This window comes from Pediculus humanus, genomic scaffold, assembly GCF_000006295.1.
Source record: "Pediculus humanus corporis 1103172108258 genomic scaffold, whole genome shotgun sequence".
Lineage (NCBI taxonomy): Eukaryota > Metazoa > Arthropoda > Insecta > Psocodea > Pediculidae > Pediculus > Pediculus humanus.
The window spans coordinates 243,983-263,171 of NW_002987827.1; the positions used below are offsets into that span (position 1 = coordinate 243,983).

The 19,189-nt window shown below is 25.7% G+C and overlaps 5 protein-coding genes across 5 annotated transcripts in view; 3 read left to right on the forward strand and 2 right to left on the reverse strand.

Annotated features, from left to right (window-relative positions):
- Phum_PHUM488870 (uncharacterized protein) overlaps nucleotides 1-2,843 on the forward strand; it is a gene marked incomplete at both ends in the record, with an annotated part of 9,354 nt that extends 6,511 nt beyond the window's left edge. Inside the window, 5 exons of the mRNA XM_002430470.1 lie at nucleotides 942-1,058; nucleotides 1,529-1,830; nucleotides 1,912-2,089; nucleotides 2,190-2,287; nucleotides 2,739-2,843. Coding sequence (XP_002430515.1) covers nucleotides 942-1,058; nucleotides 1,529-1,830; nucleotides 1,912-2,089; nucleotides 2,190-2,287; nucleotides 2,739-2,843 — 800 coding nt within the window. The remainder of the gene's footprint in view (nucleotides 1-941; nucleotides 1,059-1,528; nucleotides 1,831-1,911; nucleotides 2,090-2,189; nucleotides 2,288-2,738) is intronic.
- A 1,391-nt stretch (nucleotides 2,844-4,234) lies between these two features.
- On the reverse strand, nucleotides 4,235-8,377 carry Phum_PHUM489080 (folylpolyglutamate synthase, putative; the record flags this gene model as incomplete). Its single annotated transcript, XM_002430471.1, is given in 10 exon segments — nucleotides 4,235-4,444; nucleotides 4,515-4,681; nucleotides 4,694-4,839; nucleotides 4,928-5,159; nucleotides 5,274-5,366; nucleotides 5,487-5,674; nucleotides 5,752-5,888; nucleotides 6,034-6,280; nucleotides 8,002-8,129; nucleotides 8,267-8,377. The coding sequence occupies 10 exon segments, from the start codon at nucleotides 8,375-8,377 to the stop codon at nucleotides 4,235-4,237; spliced, it is 1,659 nt and encodes a 552-aa protein (XP_002430516.1).
- Nucleotides 8,378-9,734: 1,357 nt separating this feature from the next.
- Phum_PHUM489090 (SET and MYND domain-containing protein, putative) lies at nucleotides 9,735-11,517 on the forward strand (the record flags this gene model as incomplete). The annotated part of the gene is made up of 8 exons (XM_002430472.1): nucleotides 9,735-9,896; nucleotides 9,963-10,044; nucleotides 10,213-10,289; nucleotides 10,394-10,570; nucleotides 10,639-10,806; nucleotides 10,889-11,006; nucleotides 11,090-11,252; nucleotides 11,328-11,517. The coding sequence occupies 8 exons, from the start codon at nucleotides 9,735-9,737 to the stop codon at nucleotides 11,515-11,517; spliced, it is 1,137 nt and encodes a 378-aa protein (XP_002430517.1).
- Nucleotides 11,518-11,919: 402 nt separating this feature from the next.
- On the reverse strand, nucleotides 11,920-14,632 carry Phum_PHUM489100 (mitochondrial-processing peptidase alpha subunit, mitochondrial precursor, putative; the record flags this gene model as incomplete). The annotated part of the gene is made up of 13 exons (XM_002430473.1): nucleotides 11,920-11,941; nucleotides 12,024-12,198; nucleotides 12,274-12,406; nucleotides 12,488-12,653; nucleotides 12,743-12,951; nucleotides 13,034-13,142; nucleotides 13,233-13,405; nucleotides 13,483-13,575; nucleotides 13,658-13,760; nucleotides 13,838-13,920; nucleotides 14,055-14,134; nucleotides 14,211-14,473; nucleotides 14,571-14,632. 13 exons carry the CDS (start codon nucleotides 14,630-14,632, stop codon nucleotides 11,920-11,922), a joined length of 1,671 nt encoding a protein of 556 aa, XP_002430518.1.
- A 333-nt stretch (nucleotides 14,633-14,965) lies between these two features.
- Nucleotides 14,966-18,718, forward strand: Phum_PHUM489110 (protein mei-9, putative; the record flags this gene model as incomplete). The annotated part of the gene is made up of 11 exons (XM_002430474.1): nucleotides 14,966-14,990; nucleotides 15,141-15,496; nucleotides 15,574-15,726; nucleotides 15,795-15,908; nucleotides 16,003-16,151; nucleotides 16,240-16,672; nucleotides 16,764-17,171; nucleotides 17,326-17,604; nucleotides 17,678-17,893; nucleotides 17,980-18,153; nucleotides 18,227-18,718. The coding sequence occupies 11 exons, from the start codon at nucleotides 14,966-14,968 to the stop codon at nucleotides 18,716-18,718; spliced, it is 2,799 nt and encodes a 932-aa protein (XP_002430519.1).
- Between the last annotated feature and the right edge of the window lie 471 nt (nucleotides 18,719-19,189).

Below are 19,189 nucleotides of genomic sequence, written 5' to 3' on the forward strand. Positions count from 1 at the left end.
TATCCGCGCTTCGATGTCTTTATCAGGATACATGCCTCCAATCTGTGATCCCGTGGATGGTCATTTGCTGTTGGACGGCGGCTACGTCAACAATCTTCCAGGTACTCACACGAAATAATAAATTTACTGCCAATAATAATAAAATTGATTATTCTACGGGAGAAAGAATATAAAAATAAAAAATAACGAGATTAGTTAAAAAATATTAACGACTTCATTGCCATAGCAAACCATTATTATTATTATTATTATTATTATTCTTTAAGTGTTGTTAGAAACCTGTCGATAATTTAATTTGCTCGAAAAAAAAAAAAAAAAAAAAATTTATTTTTTACTTGAATTTCTCATTTTTTTCTTTTTTTTTTTTTTTTGTTAATTGGCTCTCTTTCATTTTGTGTTTGTGTAACAAAAAAAAAATTAACTTTAATACTTTTTGCTTTAAATCATATTTTTTTTTTTTTAATTCAATGTATTTATTAAATGGGGCTGTTTTTGTTAAAATTATTTGCTAGTAAAAAAAAAAAAAAAAAAAGGCACGTACCTGTTATTTAAAATAATAATGCTGATTGATTTATGTTGCTTTTTTTTTTTTTTTTTTTTGTTTAACGCTAAAAGCATGCATGTATTTTATTATTTGCTAAATAACAAAAAAGTTTCAATGAGGGCAAAAATATTTGCTAAAATTCAAAGCCGTTATTTAATTCCTTATTAAAAAAAAAAAAAAAAAAAGCGCGTTAATAGTTGCCGAAAAAATTTTTTTTGAAAAATAGAAGGGAGTTTCTTTTCTTTTTTTTTAAATGTGAGGCTCATTCAGTCAGTCCTTCTATTTCTTTAATACAGTAAAGACAATATATATTTTGATGCTTTCGATATTATTTGGGGAGAGAGAGATAGAGGGGGGGGAGGGGGGGGGTCCCACCCTGAGTTGAGGTGACTTGCAGGTTTTCTATGGAAATACATACGAGCGAGCATGTCAATCAGCGGAGTCCTTCCACCTATCTGTGATCCAGTAGACGGGCATCTGCTTTGCGATGGGTGTTATGTCAATAACGTGCCAGGTACATCCGTAACTCGAAATTTGATATGTAAAAAAATTTTTTTGTTGTCAAAAAAAAAAAAAAAAAAAAAAAAAAAATACATGACATGACAAATCAATTCTTTGGCATCGGTAGTAGAATGAAGTCGCAATAATTTGTAACTATTGTTAATAATATTATTATTATTATTTGTACTACTACTAAAAAAAAAAAAAAAAAAAAAATTTAAATCTTATTTCTATTTATTTTATTTATTTTTTTGCTGCTGCTGCTACTACTACTACTACTACTACTAAACTATATCAATAAAGTGGTTTGCTATAGTAAAAAAAAAAAGAAAAGAAAATTTTTTTTTTGTTTTATTTACAAGAAAAGCTTTAATTCAGGCGCTCCATTCGATTGTTTAAACATTTTTTTTTTATTTATATTAAATAATTATTTGTGAGATTAATTAACATTTTGACCTCTTTTATTTATAAATAACAACACAGCTGATGTTATGAGAAACGAAGGAGCTCGTCATATTCTTGCCATCGATGTGGGTGCTCACGATGATCAAGATTTAACCAATTACGGAGATTCTTTATCCGGTTTTTGGCTTTTGTATAAAAAATGGAATCCTTTTACCAAACCTGTTAAAGTACCTGATTTATCGGACATACAATCGAGGTTGTCGTACGTTTGTTGCGTACGACAATTGGAAGAAGTTAAAAATAGCGACTATTGCGAATATCTAAGGCCACCGATAGACAAATACAAAACATTACAATTTGCTCTCTTCGATGAAATAAAGGTTTTTATTTATTTATTTATTTTCGATTTATAAAATTAATATGTTGTCTTAAGAGTATGTACCTTTTTTTTTTTTTTTTAGGAAGTTGGTTACACTTACGGTAAAACTTATTTTGCGAGATTATTAAAAGCGGGTGTGTTACCACTTTTCAAAACTGATATCGTTGCTACGAGGCGGCCATTTGCAAGTCATCCAACTTATACATTTACCGATTTAGCTCAAATGGTTTGCAAAGTACCGAGAAAACACGTTACTGCTGGTAAACCTGACCCCCGCCCCCCGCCACCGGGGGTTAAATACATAAAAGTTACGATGATTGGGTAGTAAAATGAAATTTTTTTTTTTTTTTTTTATTGCAGACATGTCATCAAGCACGTCTGAAACTGAAGATGATGATGATGACGATGACGATATAAACGTTGGTTACGCGTCTGAACCTTCAGCCTTTATACTTTCCGTAAGTATAATACTTAATAATTTTTATTTATTTATTTATTTATTTTAATTATTAATAAATGTTATATTTGTGTTAAGAATCATCATTCGGATGGAGAAAATGGTTATTTAACATCTGCGTAGCTTCGTTTTTTTTAAAAAAAGAAGGATTTTTTTTTTTTTATTAAAATGATTTGTGGGAAATTATTATTATTATTTTTTTTTTATTCTCCTTCCTCCATTATCATTTGAAATATTATTAAAATAGATTGTAAATAATTATAATAGATGGACTTTAATATTAATTTAAAAAATTTTTTATTATGTTTGAAATTATGTTGCATTTTTCGCAGTGGAAAAAAAAATGGACGCATGGTTAAAAGATTTAAATTTTTAATCCACGACGATCGTTTACCGTAAAATAACAATAGATATTATTATTATTATTTTTTTTTCTGTTTGTTTCATTATAGAAAAATTCAACAGCAAACGTACCGCGAAGAGGTCAATCATTATCTGAAAATGAACTTGATTCCGAAACTAATTTTTTAACCGACGAAGCATCGGATGCAAGGTAGTTGGTTAAAAAAAAAAAATTTTATTATTAACGAATTGCAGTAAAAAAAAAAAAAAAAATAATATCCGGAAATTAGTAATTATTATTATTATTATTATAAAAAAGTTATGCATTCTAGTCTAAATATTATTAATCGCGATTGATTCGAGACTCGAGAAGATGCTGACAAACTCTCATGATAAAAAAAAAAAAAAGAAAAAAAAAATTTGTTTTTATTTTATATAAAATTTTTTTTTCTGGGATTTTTTTTTTTTCTAAATAGCTGTCACTTATAATTAGAATTATTCGAACAGTAAAATAAATCAATATATATATATATTTCAAATATACAACCAAAGTTTTTTTTTATTTTAATAAAATATTATTAAAAAGAAAATGAAATAAAAATAAAATTGTTTAAAAATATCGAATACAAATTTTTTTTTTTTTTTTTGTTAAATATTTATTAATTTTTATTATTATTATTATTTACGAGAGAGGATGATTCATTAATAAAATTTAAATAAAAAATTATTTTATGTAAAAATATAAATATATTAATAAAAAAATTATGTATTTTTGACCTCTTGGCTTTCATAAAAAAAAAAAAATTGATCTCAACGAATAAAATTATTAATTATGTAATTAGAATAAAAATTATCTCTCTTTATTAACAAGAAAACTAATTAATTAATTAAATGAATTAAATCAATTATTATATTAAAATAAATTTTATTGAAAAATAATTATTATAAATATTTACATAATATACATAAATAAAAAAAAAACAAACGTATTAAATAATTTTTAATTAAAAAGATTATTTATACGTAAAACGTAAAATAAAATGATAATAAAAACATAATTAAAATTATAATTTTTTTTTTTATTAATGTATATATATATTAAAACATAAAAAAATTTATTAATGTGATGCCTTAAAAAATAAATTTATATAATTAAGTATATTTTTATAGGGAACAAAAAATTAACACAGCCATAATTTACATAATTTTTTTTGCATTCGACAGAATATATATAAAATTAATAAGATTAATAATATAATTAAATTTATAATATCATTTTCTTAAATTTAAATAACAAAAACAAAATAATAATAATAATATCGGAAACATTTACGAGTTGAGATTCATTTTTTTTTTATTTTAATTCAAATTTTTTTTGTTTAATTAAATATATACAAAATACTACTAGAAAAAAAAAACTATACTGCTGATTACAATGACTTATTTTTAATATGTTTAAGAATAATAAATAAATAATACATAGTTTACACGATAAATAAAAAAAAAAAATTGATGAAAATATCAATTTAAAAAAATTTAATTTTAAGAAAATTGTTTTTGTTTTGTTTTTTTGTTTATTTTATGTTGTATTTTTTTTTTTTTTTTTTTACAAACTTGCTTGTAAGCTTTTGTAAATATTTTGAAGAGGTTTAAGATCCTTTGGAACGTTGTGAACAGGTTCCAACAATTCTGGATCTAATATGCTTAGAGTGTTGCCAATGAGATGTAACGATCCGGTCACTAAAACGTGGCAAAATCCATTTTCGTTGGCAAAATTATTTACAAAATTTAATGCGTCTGATACCGTTGGAGTGACCTGATAATAATGATAATTTTTATTTTTAATTTTGTCTTTATGTAAATAAGAGTGATTCGATTGTACGAACCGAAAAAATACGTAAAAAATCTTTTTTAAAAGTATTTCGTGACGTATCGATTTTTATAATTACCGTGCAATTATCTTCATTCGATGGTACGAGTTTTTTCCACAGCATCATATTCGTTTCAGCTACTTTTCTAGCTTCTTCGCTCCCAATATTATTATTATTACTGTCTGAACAATTACCTGGTTTCGGATAAATTACGTTAGTCGTAAATATTGCGTATTGAAAATTATTAGTTGAAAGAAGTTTCAAAAATTTTTCCGCGTCTCTTTGTCCCGTCGTATTAAAAATTAAAATTTTTTTTACATTGTCTTCTTTGTCGCTGCTTCTACGAAGAAAAATATTTAAAAATTTTTTATTATGAAGTCATTGTAAATTTTTTGTATATAATTCTTTTTTTCAATGAGAAAACTCACAGTAACGTTTTCGAACATTTTTTAAACCAATTCGAACAATGTTTAATACTTTCTTCCGTGTGTGCGCCATCGAGAAAATAAGTTAATTTTTCTCTCGGTAAAATTTGTGTTCTTCCAGGCCAAGAACAATCTTTTAATCCGTCTATCATTTTTTTGGTTACTTGGAATGCTTTTGCTGTTGGAATGGCTTCCGATAGGTCTTGCATTGTTTTCTCTTCGACTTTTTCCACAACTAAACGTTAAAACTTTAATTATTATTTGCGAATTGTTAATCTACGTAAACCCAAATCATCCATTCGAACAAATTTAAATCTTTCATTTTAATAACTTTAGCTTTTAAACTTACAGGGAGAATGAAGTCTCATCCATTCGTTAGCCAATTGCAAAGCCAAAGATGAATTTAATGCTTGAACGTTATCGCCATCGCGAATAAAATCAACTGATGAATCCCACAAATAAGAATTTAATGAAGGCACCACGTACAATTTGCACTAAAATAAATATTATTTAAAAATGTCTACACATAAAACTCTACCGATATAAAAATTGTAAATTAAACTTACTCTTCTGCTCAATGCGCGCTCTTTCAAAACTTCTAAAGCTCCGGGATATTTTTGAGGAACGGTAAATGCCGTGGCACCAGGTTTCATTATACCCGCTTTTTGCCACGCTATTTCGCTTATGTTATTACCTAATATACTTGTGTGATCCATTCCAAGAGACGTTATTCCCACGACAGATGGATTTCTATAAAAAAAAAAATTGTTTTTTTCCTTTCGCCATTGATGGAGCGATACAAATTGTAAGTTAAATTGATTTATTACCTTATGAAATTCGTACAATCATATTCTCCCCCGATTCCTACTTCGATGATGGCAACGTCCACTTTTTCTTTGATAAAAACGTTAAATGCCAAAACTGTCATGAATTTAAAATAAGCCGGCATGTCATTTTCGTGTTCCTAAATAAAAAATGACAATTAAACAAGTCAAAAAAAAATATAAACTGTAATAATTATATAGATCGATACGAAAATTGAATATTTTAATTATTCGAAAAACATCATGAAAATATAAATTTCAATATGTAATATTATATAGGAATACCTTTTTTTCAACTATTTGATCGTAGACTTCTTCGAAATATTCGGAAAATTGATTAAAACCAAGTGGCATGCCATTTATTCGAATTCTTTCTCTCGCATGAATTAAATGTGGTGAAGAATAAAAACCTGTACGATATCCGTGATGCCTTAATATAGATTCACATAAAGCACATGTTGTTCCCTTTCCTTTAGTTCCTGACACATGAATTATTGAAAGTTGATTTATATTTTCCAATTTTATCCCCGTTCTAAGTTAATAAATTAAAAATAATACATTTATAATTTAATAAAATGCAGAGTTTTAAGTCTTAATACTAAACAAGTAAAAAAAAAAAAAAAAAAAAATAGTACAAAAACCTGTATGGAAAAGGAAAACACTGAATGAATCAGGTTCATTGCTTATAAATGAATTAATTTTTTTAAAAAATTGTTTATCATTTCTTATTTTAAAATTCATTATTAAAACAAAACCAAAAAGTTTAAAAGTAAAATTATTAATGACTTTAAAAAAAAAAAAAATTGTTTTATCACATTGACAGGAGTACGTAATTAATTATAATTTTAAATTTTTTTAACCATAAAATGTTTATTTCGTTTGTTTTTTAATTAAAATTTATAATATTTATTTATCAGAATTTTTAATTAGTTATTTTTGTATCATTTCGTTCTAATTTACGAAATAATTTTACTGACATTTGCTCCTGTTATTAATTATCATTTTTCTTTTTTTTTTTAATTATTTTTTTTTGAATGTTAATCGAACACTAGTATGTTTTTCATGTATTGTCAAAAATTTTATAAGAAAAAAAAAAGTGATTTGTGGCGTTATTTTATTTTGTCGATAAAAATAATCGAAATTCTTTTAACCGTGACATCTTACTTTCTCTTTCTTTATTTTATTTATTTTTTTTTTTTTAAACGGTTTGGAAGTTTAACATTCAAACTTAAATTTAAATATTACTAAAATTACTAATAATTAACAAAATTAAAATCAAATAAATTTTCATATTTAATTTCCGTATTGTAAATAAAAACGATAAAATATGAAAGTTATCGCGCACCTCCTACACAAAGTACCGGTATTAGGGTGGTGGTGGTGGTGGTGGTATCAGGTGTATATAAGGTCAATCGAATAATTAAAAAAAATGTAAAGGAAAACAAACTTTTTCTCTTCCTAAATAATCAAAAAATTAATTTTTAAACCTTGTTTATGTTATATTTAACCGTCGATTTATTAAATAAATCCTTGGAAAAGACCTTCTTTACTTTGAGTCAGGAAATTTTTTTATTTTGTTAACTTTGTGTACGTACAATAAATTTTATTTTAATACTTGTAACCATTAGTAACCCATTAAATTTAAACCATAAGAGATCAAAGTCTATAGAATAATTAAAGTTGGACCCAAGTTCATGTTAAACGTAAGAATATTTTAAATGAACCGATGGCGACCAATAAAAATTGTTTAAATTATGGAGGGAGGAAGAATTATTTTTCTACGTCTTAAATTTTAAGTTTCACTTTTGTTTTTTAGCCGCCCGAAGCTACTAAATAAAAATAAAAACAAGTTACACAATCAAAACAATAATTTCAACACCGTACTGGAACTTGGCCTTAGTTTTTAACTATTGATGGTATCTAAAATACTGGTTTTCAGGCACACACTCTTATTTTCTATTTTAAGAAACGGTTTAATATAAACAACTCGAATCTTTTCAAAATTTAATCAATGAGTTAAATGATTATTATCATTATTAAATTAAATTTTTTTTTTTTTTTTTTTTTTTGTAATTGAAAATCATTTGTTTTAATTAATAATAATAATAATGTAAATGAATAAAACTTAAATTTTTTTTGATTGTTTCTGGAGTTAGGCTTAATGATAATAAGAAATGATAACTTTTTGTTGTTGTTATTGTTTTAACTTAAAAAAACTATTTTAGTTTTTAACATAACAAAACCCTGACTTACTTTTGTAAATACTGGACCGTAGAATCAACTTTTGATGCCAATTCTACATGACTGACTTTTCCTCTTTGTCTTGATAATTCTAACACAGAAGCATTTGTTTGAAGCGTATTTAATTTTTTGATAGCATTCTAAAAGATTATGATGATAATAATAAGAAAAAATTTCTTTAACTGACTTATTGTTGTTGTATATCAAATTAAAAATAATTATGTATTTACAAAAAAAAAAAAAAAAAAAAAAACAGAAAATTTTGTTAACAACATACCTCGTAATTCATTAGTTCTCTCGATAAATGAAATTGCTTTTTTCCATTATTATTATTGAATGATGATAAAACATCACGAGCCATTTTAATTCTCGAATATACACTAGGCATTTCGATATGTAATGGCAACTTAAAAAAAACAATAAAAAGGTTATCAAAAATTCAAGGAAAAGTCAGAATTTAAAACTTTTTAAACCGCGGACGCGCTCAAAGGTCATGTAACGTATACTAAGAGTTTATATACAACTGCACACAAAACTCCCTAACGTTTCGACCAGGCTTATCGATAACACGTGGTTTGAGTATTTACAGTACTTGGCTTGTGAGTACATAATACTTCCTATTACGAAAAAAATTGTGATTGGATACAAAAAAAATGGGGAGAAAAAAAAAAAAGAAATTAAATGTGGGAATTTATTAAAATAAAATCTATAAGGAAAAATTTCATTTCTGAGGGATTCCAGTAAAAAAGCAATTTTTTAAAAAAATAATAATTACAATGGGGTAAAGTTAAGGAATTCCAATATTTTCAAATTAAATTTATTGTTATTTATGTGTAAGTTTAGTCATGATCATTACACTTTAAAACCGTTGAACTGTGGCCGGTGTTAAAACTTAACTGATAACTGACTATATAAAGTTTTAGTGCGAAAGAACTTTACGTAATAAAAATAAACAAATTTAAAAAATAATAGCAAAACTTTGTTTATATTTGTATGTAAAATTGTTATCTTTATGACGATGAAAAATTAGGATAGTTTTGTAAAAAACTTTTCACAATTATTCTCCCTTTTAGACAAATTATTAGACAAACTGTCAAATTTTAAAAATATTATTAATTTTTACATAAAACTTACTTGTTATTACACATCATTCAACCGAAAAGTATTAATTGTAAGCTTAATAATAGCGAATACTTTAAATTTTAAAACTATTACACAATTTAGTATTCACTATAAAATTTTTTTTTGAAATAACTTGATTAACTTTGTATTCACCAACACCACAATTAAAAAAAAGTAAACAATTTATTACATTACATTTTTGAATACATAAGATTTATAGATAAAAACATGATTTTTAAAAGGAATAACTCTTTGCCTTAAACAAAATTAAATTATTAATTGTAAATTAAAGAAAAAATTAATAATTTGGCCTGTTCAAATTAATAGCTTCTATTTGAAAAAAAAATATCTTTTCTTCTGCCACTTCTAATTTAAATGGTTCCAAAATAAATTCTTTTAATCATGGCTCGTCAAGTGAAAAATAATGAAAAATGTAAAGGAGATTTACTGATTACTGAAAAACCTTTTGCATTTGCTCTTAAAGGTTCTCTATCTTCTGAAAGATGTGATGATTGTTTTAAAAAGTAATTAAAAACAAATTATATATAATAATTAAAAATTATTTTCAAATTCACATTTCATTAATTGGTTTATTTATTTTAAAAAATTTCAGAAGTCAATTAATGAAATGTTCAGGATGTGCCTTTGTTCGTTATTGTGATCGTACTTGTCAAAAAAATGGATGGATTATTCATAAATATGAATGCCATAATTTAAAAAGGATAGCTCCTCGAAAATTGCCGGATGCTGCTAGATTACTATCTAGAATAATCATAAAATTAAATGTAATGCTTCTTATTAAGAGTTAACTCATTAAGGGTTCACTTTTTTATATTTATAATTAATTTTAGAAAGGGGGTGCAGATGAAAAATCTTACTATACTAAATCAAACTATCGTAAATTTAAGGACTTAATGTCTCGTAAGTTATTTAGTAGAATATAACATTGGCCATAACAATACTAAAATATAACATTTGTTGTTATTTTAGTTTATTTTAGTTAAAAATTTTCAAATAATACACAAAATTTATTAAATGAACTAAGAGTTTTATATTTGTTTTTAGATTATAATGAAATAAAAAAAGATGAAAAAAGAATAGAACATTTTATGTCATTGAATTCTGTTCTACACGAATATTTACAAGATCAATTGATTCCGAATACAGCAGAATTATTAGTTATTTATTGTAAGGTAAAATTTTAATTGTAAATTTTTATTTATTTATTTTAATTTATTTAAAATTTATTTCTTTTAAAAATGTTTATTCAATACTTTATCAGATGGTCATAAATACTTTTAATATCCTTGATTCAGAAATGCAAAGTATTGGATCTGGATTGTACCTTGCTTCCTCTATCATCGATCATTCTTGTTCACCGAATGCAGTCGCTGTTTTCAAAGGTACTACAATCTTTATTAGAACCTTAGAAGATATTCCAATTATGGATTGGTCAAAGGTAAGGGTTTAATTAAATGTAAACATTTTTTTTTTAATTTTGATTTAAAATTTTAATTAAATTTTCAGGTATTCATTTCATACATTGAACTACTGAATCTTCCAGAGATTAGACAACAGGAGCTTTTATCTTCATATTATTTTCTTTGTCAATGTTCAAAATGTACAGATTCTGACAATCTTAATTTCATGAAATCAATATATTGTCAAAATGAAAAATGTAAAAACTTTTTAATGGTAAGAATCAAGTTTGAAAGATTTATATATTAAAAATTTTAATTATTTATTTCTTTAAAAATATATTTAATTTTTTTTGCAGCCAAATGAAGTTGAATGCCATAAATGTGGACAATCCATTTCTAAAGAAGACGAAGATGAAATAAAAGAAATAATACAATACACCGAAAGTGAATTAAATAAAATGGAAAATATGGCTTGTATCTTTTTTTTAACTTTTTTTTTCTCTTACAGGTTTAGTAATTTTTAAACATGAATTATTTCTTAATATTTATGACTTTAGATTTAGATATTTGCAGGATATGCTTGCAAAAACAAGAAAAATATTTAACACCTTTAAATATTTACAAAGTAAAAATTTTAGATTTGGCCATGGAGAGTTCAATAGCTCTTGAAAATTGGGAATCTGCCGTTTTTTACGGACGACAATTATTAGAACCTTTTTTGTAAGTATTTTTAATTATTTATTTATAATTAACCATTATTTGTTTATTCAACAATTTGCATTGGTGGGTTTTTAGGAAATATTATGGAGAATATCATCCGCTGAGAGGGATTTTTCTTATGAAATTAGGAAAAATTTTATTTCTTTTAAATAATATTGACGAGGCTAAAAAATATTTTAAAGAAGCTAATTTAATATTGTCGGTAACTCATGGTAAAAATCATTGCTTCTCTCGAGAACTTAATAACTACATGTGTCAAAGTTGATTTTATTTTTAAAAATGACTATTTCAATTATAATTATTTTTCTTCAACGTATTTATCATTTCAAATATCATTTTTTTCTTTTTTATATCAATAATAATAATAATTTCACCGAAAATTTTTTCAAATTCATGATATGCCATCCATCAATATTACATTAAAATTCGCAATTACTTCTGCAAAGATGGCGGCTTTCCAGGAATTTTACATTAAAATGAAAATAATAATATAAAAAAAAAATTTTAATGAAGAACGAACGATTTGAAATAAATATCAGAGAGAAATAATAAAATTTTAAATTCTTAACTAATAAAAAAAACATACTTCTCTTATTAATTTTTTTATAATAATTTTTAAATAATAAAACTTTTTTAGTTTTTTTTCTTTTCTTTTTTTTTCTTGGTGCTATTTACGGTGATGGGTATTTCTAATTAATTATTATATTCATTTAAGAATAGTGTTTTTCATATGAATGGTCATTTTAAAAAATTTTTTTAGTAATTTTTCACCGAAAAAGAGACAATCGACCTTGTCCTCCCGGTAGTCTTCCTTCCGCGTCGAGGACAGCTGCTTGAATGTCTGAAAAAGATGGTAATTTTCGTATGTCACCCCTCGCTGCAACCGATGGTTTCGTACTGACAAGTTTTCGTGCTATTTTTCTAACATCATCTTCCGTTATTTTTTCTAAACGGTAAAAAAAAAAATTTCAATGAAAAATTACCGATTCTCGAAAAAAAAAAACAAAAAATTGATGATTACCTATGGCATCGATAAAATATTCGGGAGGTTTCCTGTGGTTTGTGGCTAAAACTTGTCGTGCAATATCTTCGAAAATGACAGCTCTTGATTCTAAATTCATCAACAACATTGATTGTAATTGCGTTTTAGCTCTCTGAAAAATGACAATTTTTTTTTTAGGAAAAATTTTTTTTTTTTTTACGCCCATTCAATCGTAATATTACATCGAACCAACTTTTAATTCTATCGGACAAATTTCTCCCGTCATATTTAACATTTCTTGTACGATTACTTGTACCATATCTCTTACGTATTGAGGTGGAGCACTTGCATGAACGCAAAACAATCCGGTATCTCCATACACGTGGTTGTAAGCAGTTGCATTGTACATCCAATGAAACCTATTTTTTTAAAAAAGAGGTCGAAAAAATAATTTGTTATAGGAAAACACAACTTTTTCTTTAATTATTATTATTATTAATAATTATACCTGTTTAAAACGTTGGTGTACAGCCTCGTATACATTCCTTTTCCAGGACCTCCAGCGCTAAAAGAACCTCCGCCTCCCATTATCATATTTAATACACACACAGCAATAAATTCAGGGTCTTTATGGGAGCAACCTTCAAAACCTAAAACAATGTGAGCTAATTCTGGTAATCCTGAGGGACCCGCGTAAAGAGGGATTTCACATTGTTCCTGTGTTAACAATTTATGTTAATATTAACAAAAAAAAAATTAATAATCTAAAAGTAAATTTAACTTTGAAACAAAAAAAAACCTGTATCATTCCTCCTGTGTATTGTGAAATTGAATCATCTACACCTATTTCTTCTTTAAGTACTAAGCTTTTATCTTTTTCCCAAATCGGCTCTTCTTCAACAAAATACCTAAAAAAACAATAATTAATTAATTTTTTCTTTTCAAATATTTGTCTGTTCAATTGAAAATAATCATTTAATTCAAATTTTAGGTTTTACCTATTAACACTTTCGAGTAGTTTTTCATGTTCAACTCCTACTCCTGCAATAACCATTCTTTTTGGAGTGTAATGATTTTTTAAATAAGTGAAAAGGAGTTCCCTACTAATAACTTCTATGTTTTCTGCAGGGCATATTTTTGGTAAACCAAGAGTATTATCTTTGTAAGCAGCCTTTAAAATAAAATAAATATAAAAATGTATATTAGAGGTTTCAGTTTGGTTGTACCACAAAATAAGTACTTATTTACAGCGTGAATCATGTCCATTAAAAGAGGTTCTTGTTCAGGTCTCATGAGCAATGACTCAAGTTCAAATTGAACTGTTTGTCTGGCCAATTCCACCTTAAAAAATTAACATTTATTTTAACAAAATGTAATATTTTAATTTAAAAATTTAAATAGAACTTAGTTTAGAGAGAACTACCTCCTCTGGAGCCAATTTAGGTCTCAAAGTCACTTCTCCTAAAACTTTTATGACTGGGTCTAATCCATTAATGTCAGCTGATGCAGCATAAACAAAAGCATCCCTTAGCAAAATAATTAGTCAATGATTACTAAATTGTAACAAACAAAAAGAATGAATATTCAAAAAAACTTGAATTACCTTGAGGCTTCACAATCACATATCCCTCCATATTTTTCCAACTCAAATAAAATTTTATCCTTGTTGAGAAACTCAGAAGTTGACTGCAAATAATAAGAGTAATAATCAAAATAGCAAATAACAAAAATACAAATCATCAATTCTTTGTATATCATGAAATTGTAAAGTCATAAATAGTTTAAATTCAGTTTTTGAAATCGTAGTGTGATAATCTTACACCAAAAGCTAATTTTTCCAGAAAATGTGATATGCCACTGGGATAATTTGCTTCATATCTGCACCCTGAATTGATTACGACTAAAAATAAATTTTAAATTTCAATTACTCTATAATTTAGTCTTAATAATTTTTAAATTTGAAACATGTTTTATACCTCCGACAGTACAGAACTGTCCCATTTTTTTTTCAGAAGCAACTCTTAACCCATTGGGCAAAGTTGTCACATGGGTTTTAAATTGCTCTCCTTTATCAACTGTATAAATTATTTTTGATAAACCTGGTAAAGGTTCAGCCAAACTTGGTTGGTTATTTACAGATGTTGACTTATCAATGGGTAATTCTGAAGGAGACGACGGCGATTTAGTATTTGAAGAAAATTTACAATTAGACCAAGTATTCCATAGCGGTCTTTTGGACCTAAAATAATAAAATAACTATAATTATGTAATTTACACGCGATAAATGTAATATTATTTTTAAAAAATTAAAAAATTGTAGGAAAAATTAATTTCACCTATTTTTTTTAAAGAACTGTTTACCAAACTGGTCAATTCCTAATTTTATAGATATTACCATTGTCAATTTTGAAAGAAACAAGACTTTATTTGTTTTTTCTCTTCAAAGTTCTACACACTTCTCCAATAGCAGAAGATAATTTATTTAATACTTAAAAAGTTGCGCGTCTATGGAGAGTTACAAAAGTTGTAAATTTAAGAATTAAGATTAGAATTTTTCATAAATTGTTCATTTAATGAAAAAGTAAGAAATTTGTTTGCATGGCTTTTAAAAATTTTAGAAGATAGATTAAAAATATTTTAATAAAACAGAAACAATATATATGTCATTTTAAATTATTTGTCAACTCTTTTAAAAATAAAAAATATTTCATTTACTTTAATTTCCAGAGTAATGCAAGACAAACAACAATGTTGGAGTATGAGAAACAAATTTTTTTGGATATTTTGCAGGATGATGGATTGGTAATTGCTGCAAAGTAATTTTTTTGTTTAAATAATTTTTTTATTCTATTTCAATTTTAAAACTTTTTAAAAAATTTTCTTTAAATTTTCTTTAATTTTTAGAGGGCTTGGACTTGAGTCTGTGATAGTTAGCCTCCTGAAAGTTTATTGTGATCCTGGAAACTTGGTTTTTGTAATAGGGGCAGAAGGTAAACTGCAGGAATGGTTGGTTGAGAAATTAAATTCAATCGATGTGAATCCAAAACCTAAAGTTTCCGTTGAAGTAGGAGTTGCTGAAAGAAAGCAATCTTATTTGGAAGGTGGATTATGGTTTGTTTCATCTAGAATATTAATTGTTGACATGTTAAAAAAAAGACTACCTGTAGATTTAATTACTGGATTTGTGGTTTGTAAAGCTCACAATATTTTAAAAAATCATTTGGATGCATTTGTATTGAGACTTTATAGACAAGATAATAAAGTAAGTTGTAGACATTTATTTTTTTAAAAAAGTTTATAAATTAAAACCAATGATTACTTACTTAAAAATTTGTTTAGAATGGTTTTATTAAGGCCTTTTCTGACCAAGCAACAGCTTTTACCGGAGGTTTTAATAAAGTTGAACAAATATTAAAAGCTTTATTTACCAGAAATATACTACTATGGCCTCGATATCATGCAATAGTTAAAAGTAGTTTAAATCAGTGCAAGGTAAATACATTATATTTTTAAATGTACTTTTTCTAATTGTTTTTTAATTTTTTTAAATTTATTTTCAGCCAGTTGTTGTTGAACTTCATTTGGAAATGACCAAAAAAATGTTACAACTTCAATCTGCACTACTTGATTTAATAAAATCCACCATTGATGAACTCAAAAAACTGAATCCAATGGTAAACAAGTTTGAAATTATGTATCATTTTTTTATCTAGTTGTCTTTAAAAACTTTCATCAGTACATTATTAATTATTTTATTATTTAATTTAGCTTGTTACAGAAGAAATTACTGTTGAAAATGCCATTAATGAAACATATTTTAAAGTTTTACATTCTCAACTAGACGCAGTCTGGCATGCACTCAGTGAAAGAACTAAAGCTTTACTAGCAGACCTTAAACTTTTTCATTATATGATTTTGTAAGTTTTGTTTTCGAAATTATTATTTTAATTATTTTAATAATGTAAATTTAAGGGATTGTAAGAAAAATCAATATTTTTTTTTTAGATCATTACTAACTAGAGATAGTGTTTCTTTTTATTCATTAATAAATTCTCAAAGAAAGTCTGATTGTGCTATGAAAGGTTCTGGGTGGCATTTTTTACCATCTGCGGAAATTGTTTTTAATACAGCAAAGCAAAGAGTATTTTCTAGCATAGATGCAGATCCAACAGACCCAAAACATCTGAATGCAGAACCTCATCCAAAATGGCTTATATTATCTGAAATTTTATTGGAAATTCATAAAGAGTTTAAAAAACAAGAGCCGATGGTTAAAGTTGAAAACTCGGACAATGATGATGTTGAAAAAAAAATGAAAGAAATGTTTGATGAAGAACCTAATACAACAAAAAATGAATCTCAAAGTAGTGAATGTGAAATTTTTGGGGATATTTTAATACTTACCAGAGATGAAAGAAACTGTTTTCAATTACAAACGGTCAGCTACAAAAAATAATAAAGTTTTTTTTCCTTAATAAATAATTAATTATTTTAATAATTCAATAATAGAATCTTTTAAATTATTTTAGTACTTAACAACTGGAGAAGAAGAACTGTTGAAAATTCAAAGCAGGAAATTTTTATTCAACAAAATCCATGTTAAAAATGTAAAAGAAAATGTTGAAGAAGTAAAGAAAAATGAAAAGGTAAAAAAAAAAAAAATACTTAATTATTTTTGGCTATTAGTAAAGATAATTGTAAATAAATTTGTATTGAAATTTCTTTTTCAGGAAACAGATGATTTACAAAATTCGGTTCCTTCAGAGTCAGAGGAGATTGGAGAAGAACAAGAAAATGATACTTATATTTTATCCCTTTCCGAATTTGGAACTTCTAAATTAGAAACTGATGAAAAAGTAAACATAGCCGGTTGTTTTGAAGACAGGATTTCTTTTACTCAAAAATGTGACTTGCTCAACGAACAAACATTGTTAACGGTAAGTTTATAAATTAAACGTTTGTTTATAATAATTTTTTAATTATAATTAAAAATGTCATTAAAAAAAAAAAATTTAATATAAAAATTTCATTCAATTCTTTTTAAAGGTTAAGTTCGACACAAACATTTTAATAATTTTTTTATTTTTTTAGCCTAATTCAAAAAAATCTCCTGTGATTGTTATCAAATCATACAAAAAGAACTTGATGAGTTTACCAAAAATGTTAGAAGAACAGAAACCTCGCTGGATTATAATTTACGACCCAGAAATGACTTTAGTACGTCAGGTGGAGGTTTATCAAAGAAAGAATCCTGAAATCCAGATCAAAGTGTATTTTTTGGTTTTTGGAGGTACCATCGAGGAACAATCTTACTTGACGTCTTTAAGAAAAGAAAAAGAAGCCTTTGATTTTTTAATTGAAGAAAAAGCCGTAAGTTTTTAATAGGATTTAAAATACAAAAAAAAGGTCCTTTAACAATAAATTTTATAATTAAATATTACAGAGAATTGTCATTCCTACCGACCTTAATGATTATCCAGAATTGGTTCGAGATGATGAGAGTGCTGCTGCCCAGTTTTTAAATAAAACAAGAAAAGGAGGAATCGATTCCCCCAAAAAGGGGAATTCGAAAATAATAGTTGATATGAGAGAATTCAAAAGTGAACTTCCGGCCATTATACATGCAAGAGGAATCGAAATCGAGCCTTTAACGATTACGGTCAGTTATTTTAAAATTAATAATCAATTTTATTATTTATACAATTGTGGCATTAATAAATTGTAATTCAATTATTTATTTTAAAGGTGGGAGATTATATTTTAACACCGGATATCTGTTTAGAAAGAAAAAGTGTATCTGATTTAATTCAGTCACTGAATTCTGGACGATTGTACAATCAAGCCACTGCCATGACTCGTTATTATTCTAAACCTATGCTACTAATAGAATTTGATAAAGACAAGCCATTTGACCTTCAGGTACGTGTTAAAAATTTTACACATATTGAAATGAAGAGTTCATACCTTAAATAAACTTTTATATTATTTTTAGAGTCGTTATTATCTGAGTACAGATGCTTCTTCCGATCAATTGGTAACAAAACTACAATTATTAACATTACACTTTCCTCAATTGAGGATTATATGGTCTCCAAATCCAACAGCCACTGCTCAGCTATTCGAAGAACTCAAGCAAGGACATCCTGAGCCTGATTCCGCTACTGCTTTAGGTATAGGAATCGAAGAAACAGCCACAGACGAAGATAAATTTAATCCCGGTATAAAAAAATTTATGTCGCAGTTGCCAGGAGTTTCAAATAAAAATATAAATGTGTTGTTGTCACGAGGAAAATCGTTGGACCATTTAGAAAGTCTTTCCCAAACGGAAATCTCAGACATCTTACAAAATTCGGTGGAAGGTGAAAGTTTATACAATTCTATTCATCATAAATTTCATCCGGATGAAAGTTCAAGTGTCGTGAATCCTAATAAAAATAGATTAAAGTCTATCGCGAATAAAAATAAAAGGAAAAAATTTCAATAAATTTTTTACATAATATAAAAAAAATAATTTTTATTAGCATTATTATCTGAAATTAAAATCATATACATGATCATTTATTTATAAAAACTGTTTACTAAAACATTAAGAAAGGATAAAAGTAATTTTATTTTATTATTATTGTTTTTTTCATTCATTTTGTATTAAAATTTTTGTATTAAAATTTTGCTAAGTTATTTAAAAGGAATTTTTTTTTTTAACATTATTAGTTATAATAAAATTGTAATTTTCATTAGAGGTAATTAATTTATTCTTTAAAATTTATGTAGATTTTTTCTTTAATTTTAGTAGTATGAGTTAATTTATTATAGAAAAAAATGTTAAATAATATTAGTCTTTCAGTACAAATCATTAATTTTACAAATAAAATAATTAAAATTGCTCAGAATTGCATTGTAACGGATTTTAATAAAAAAAAAAGTTTGTTTTGAAAAATTCCCGCGTAAAATGTTA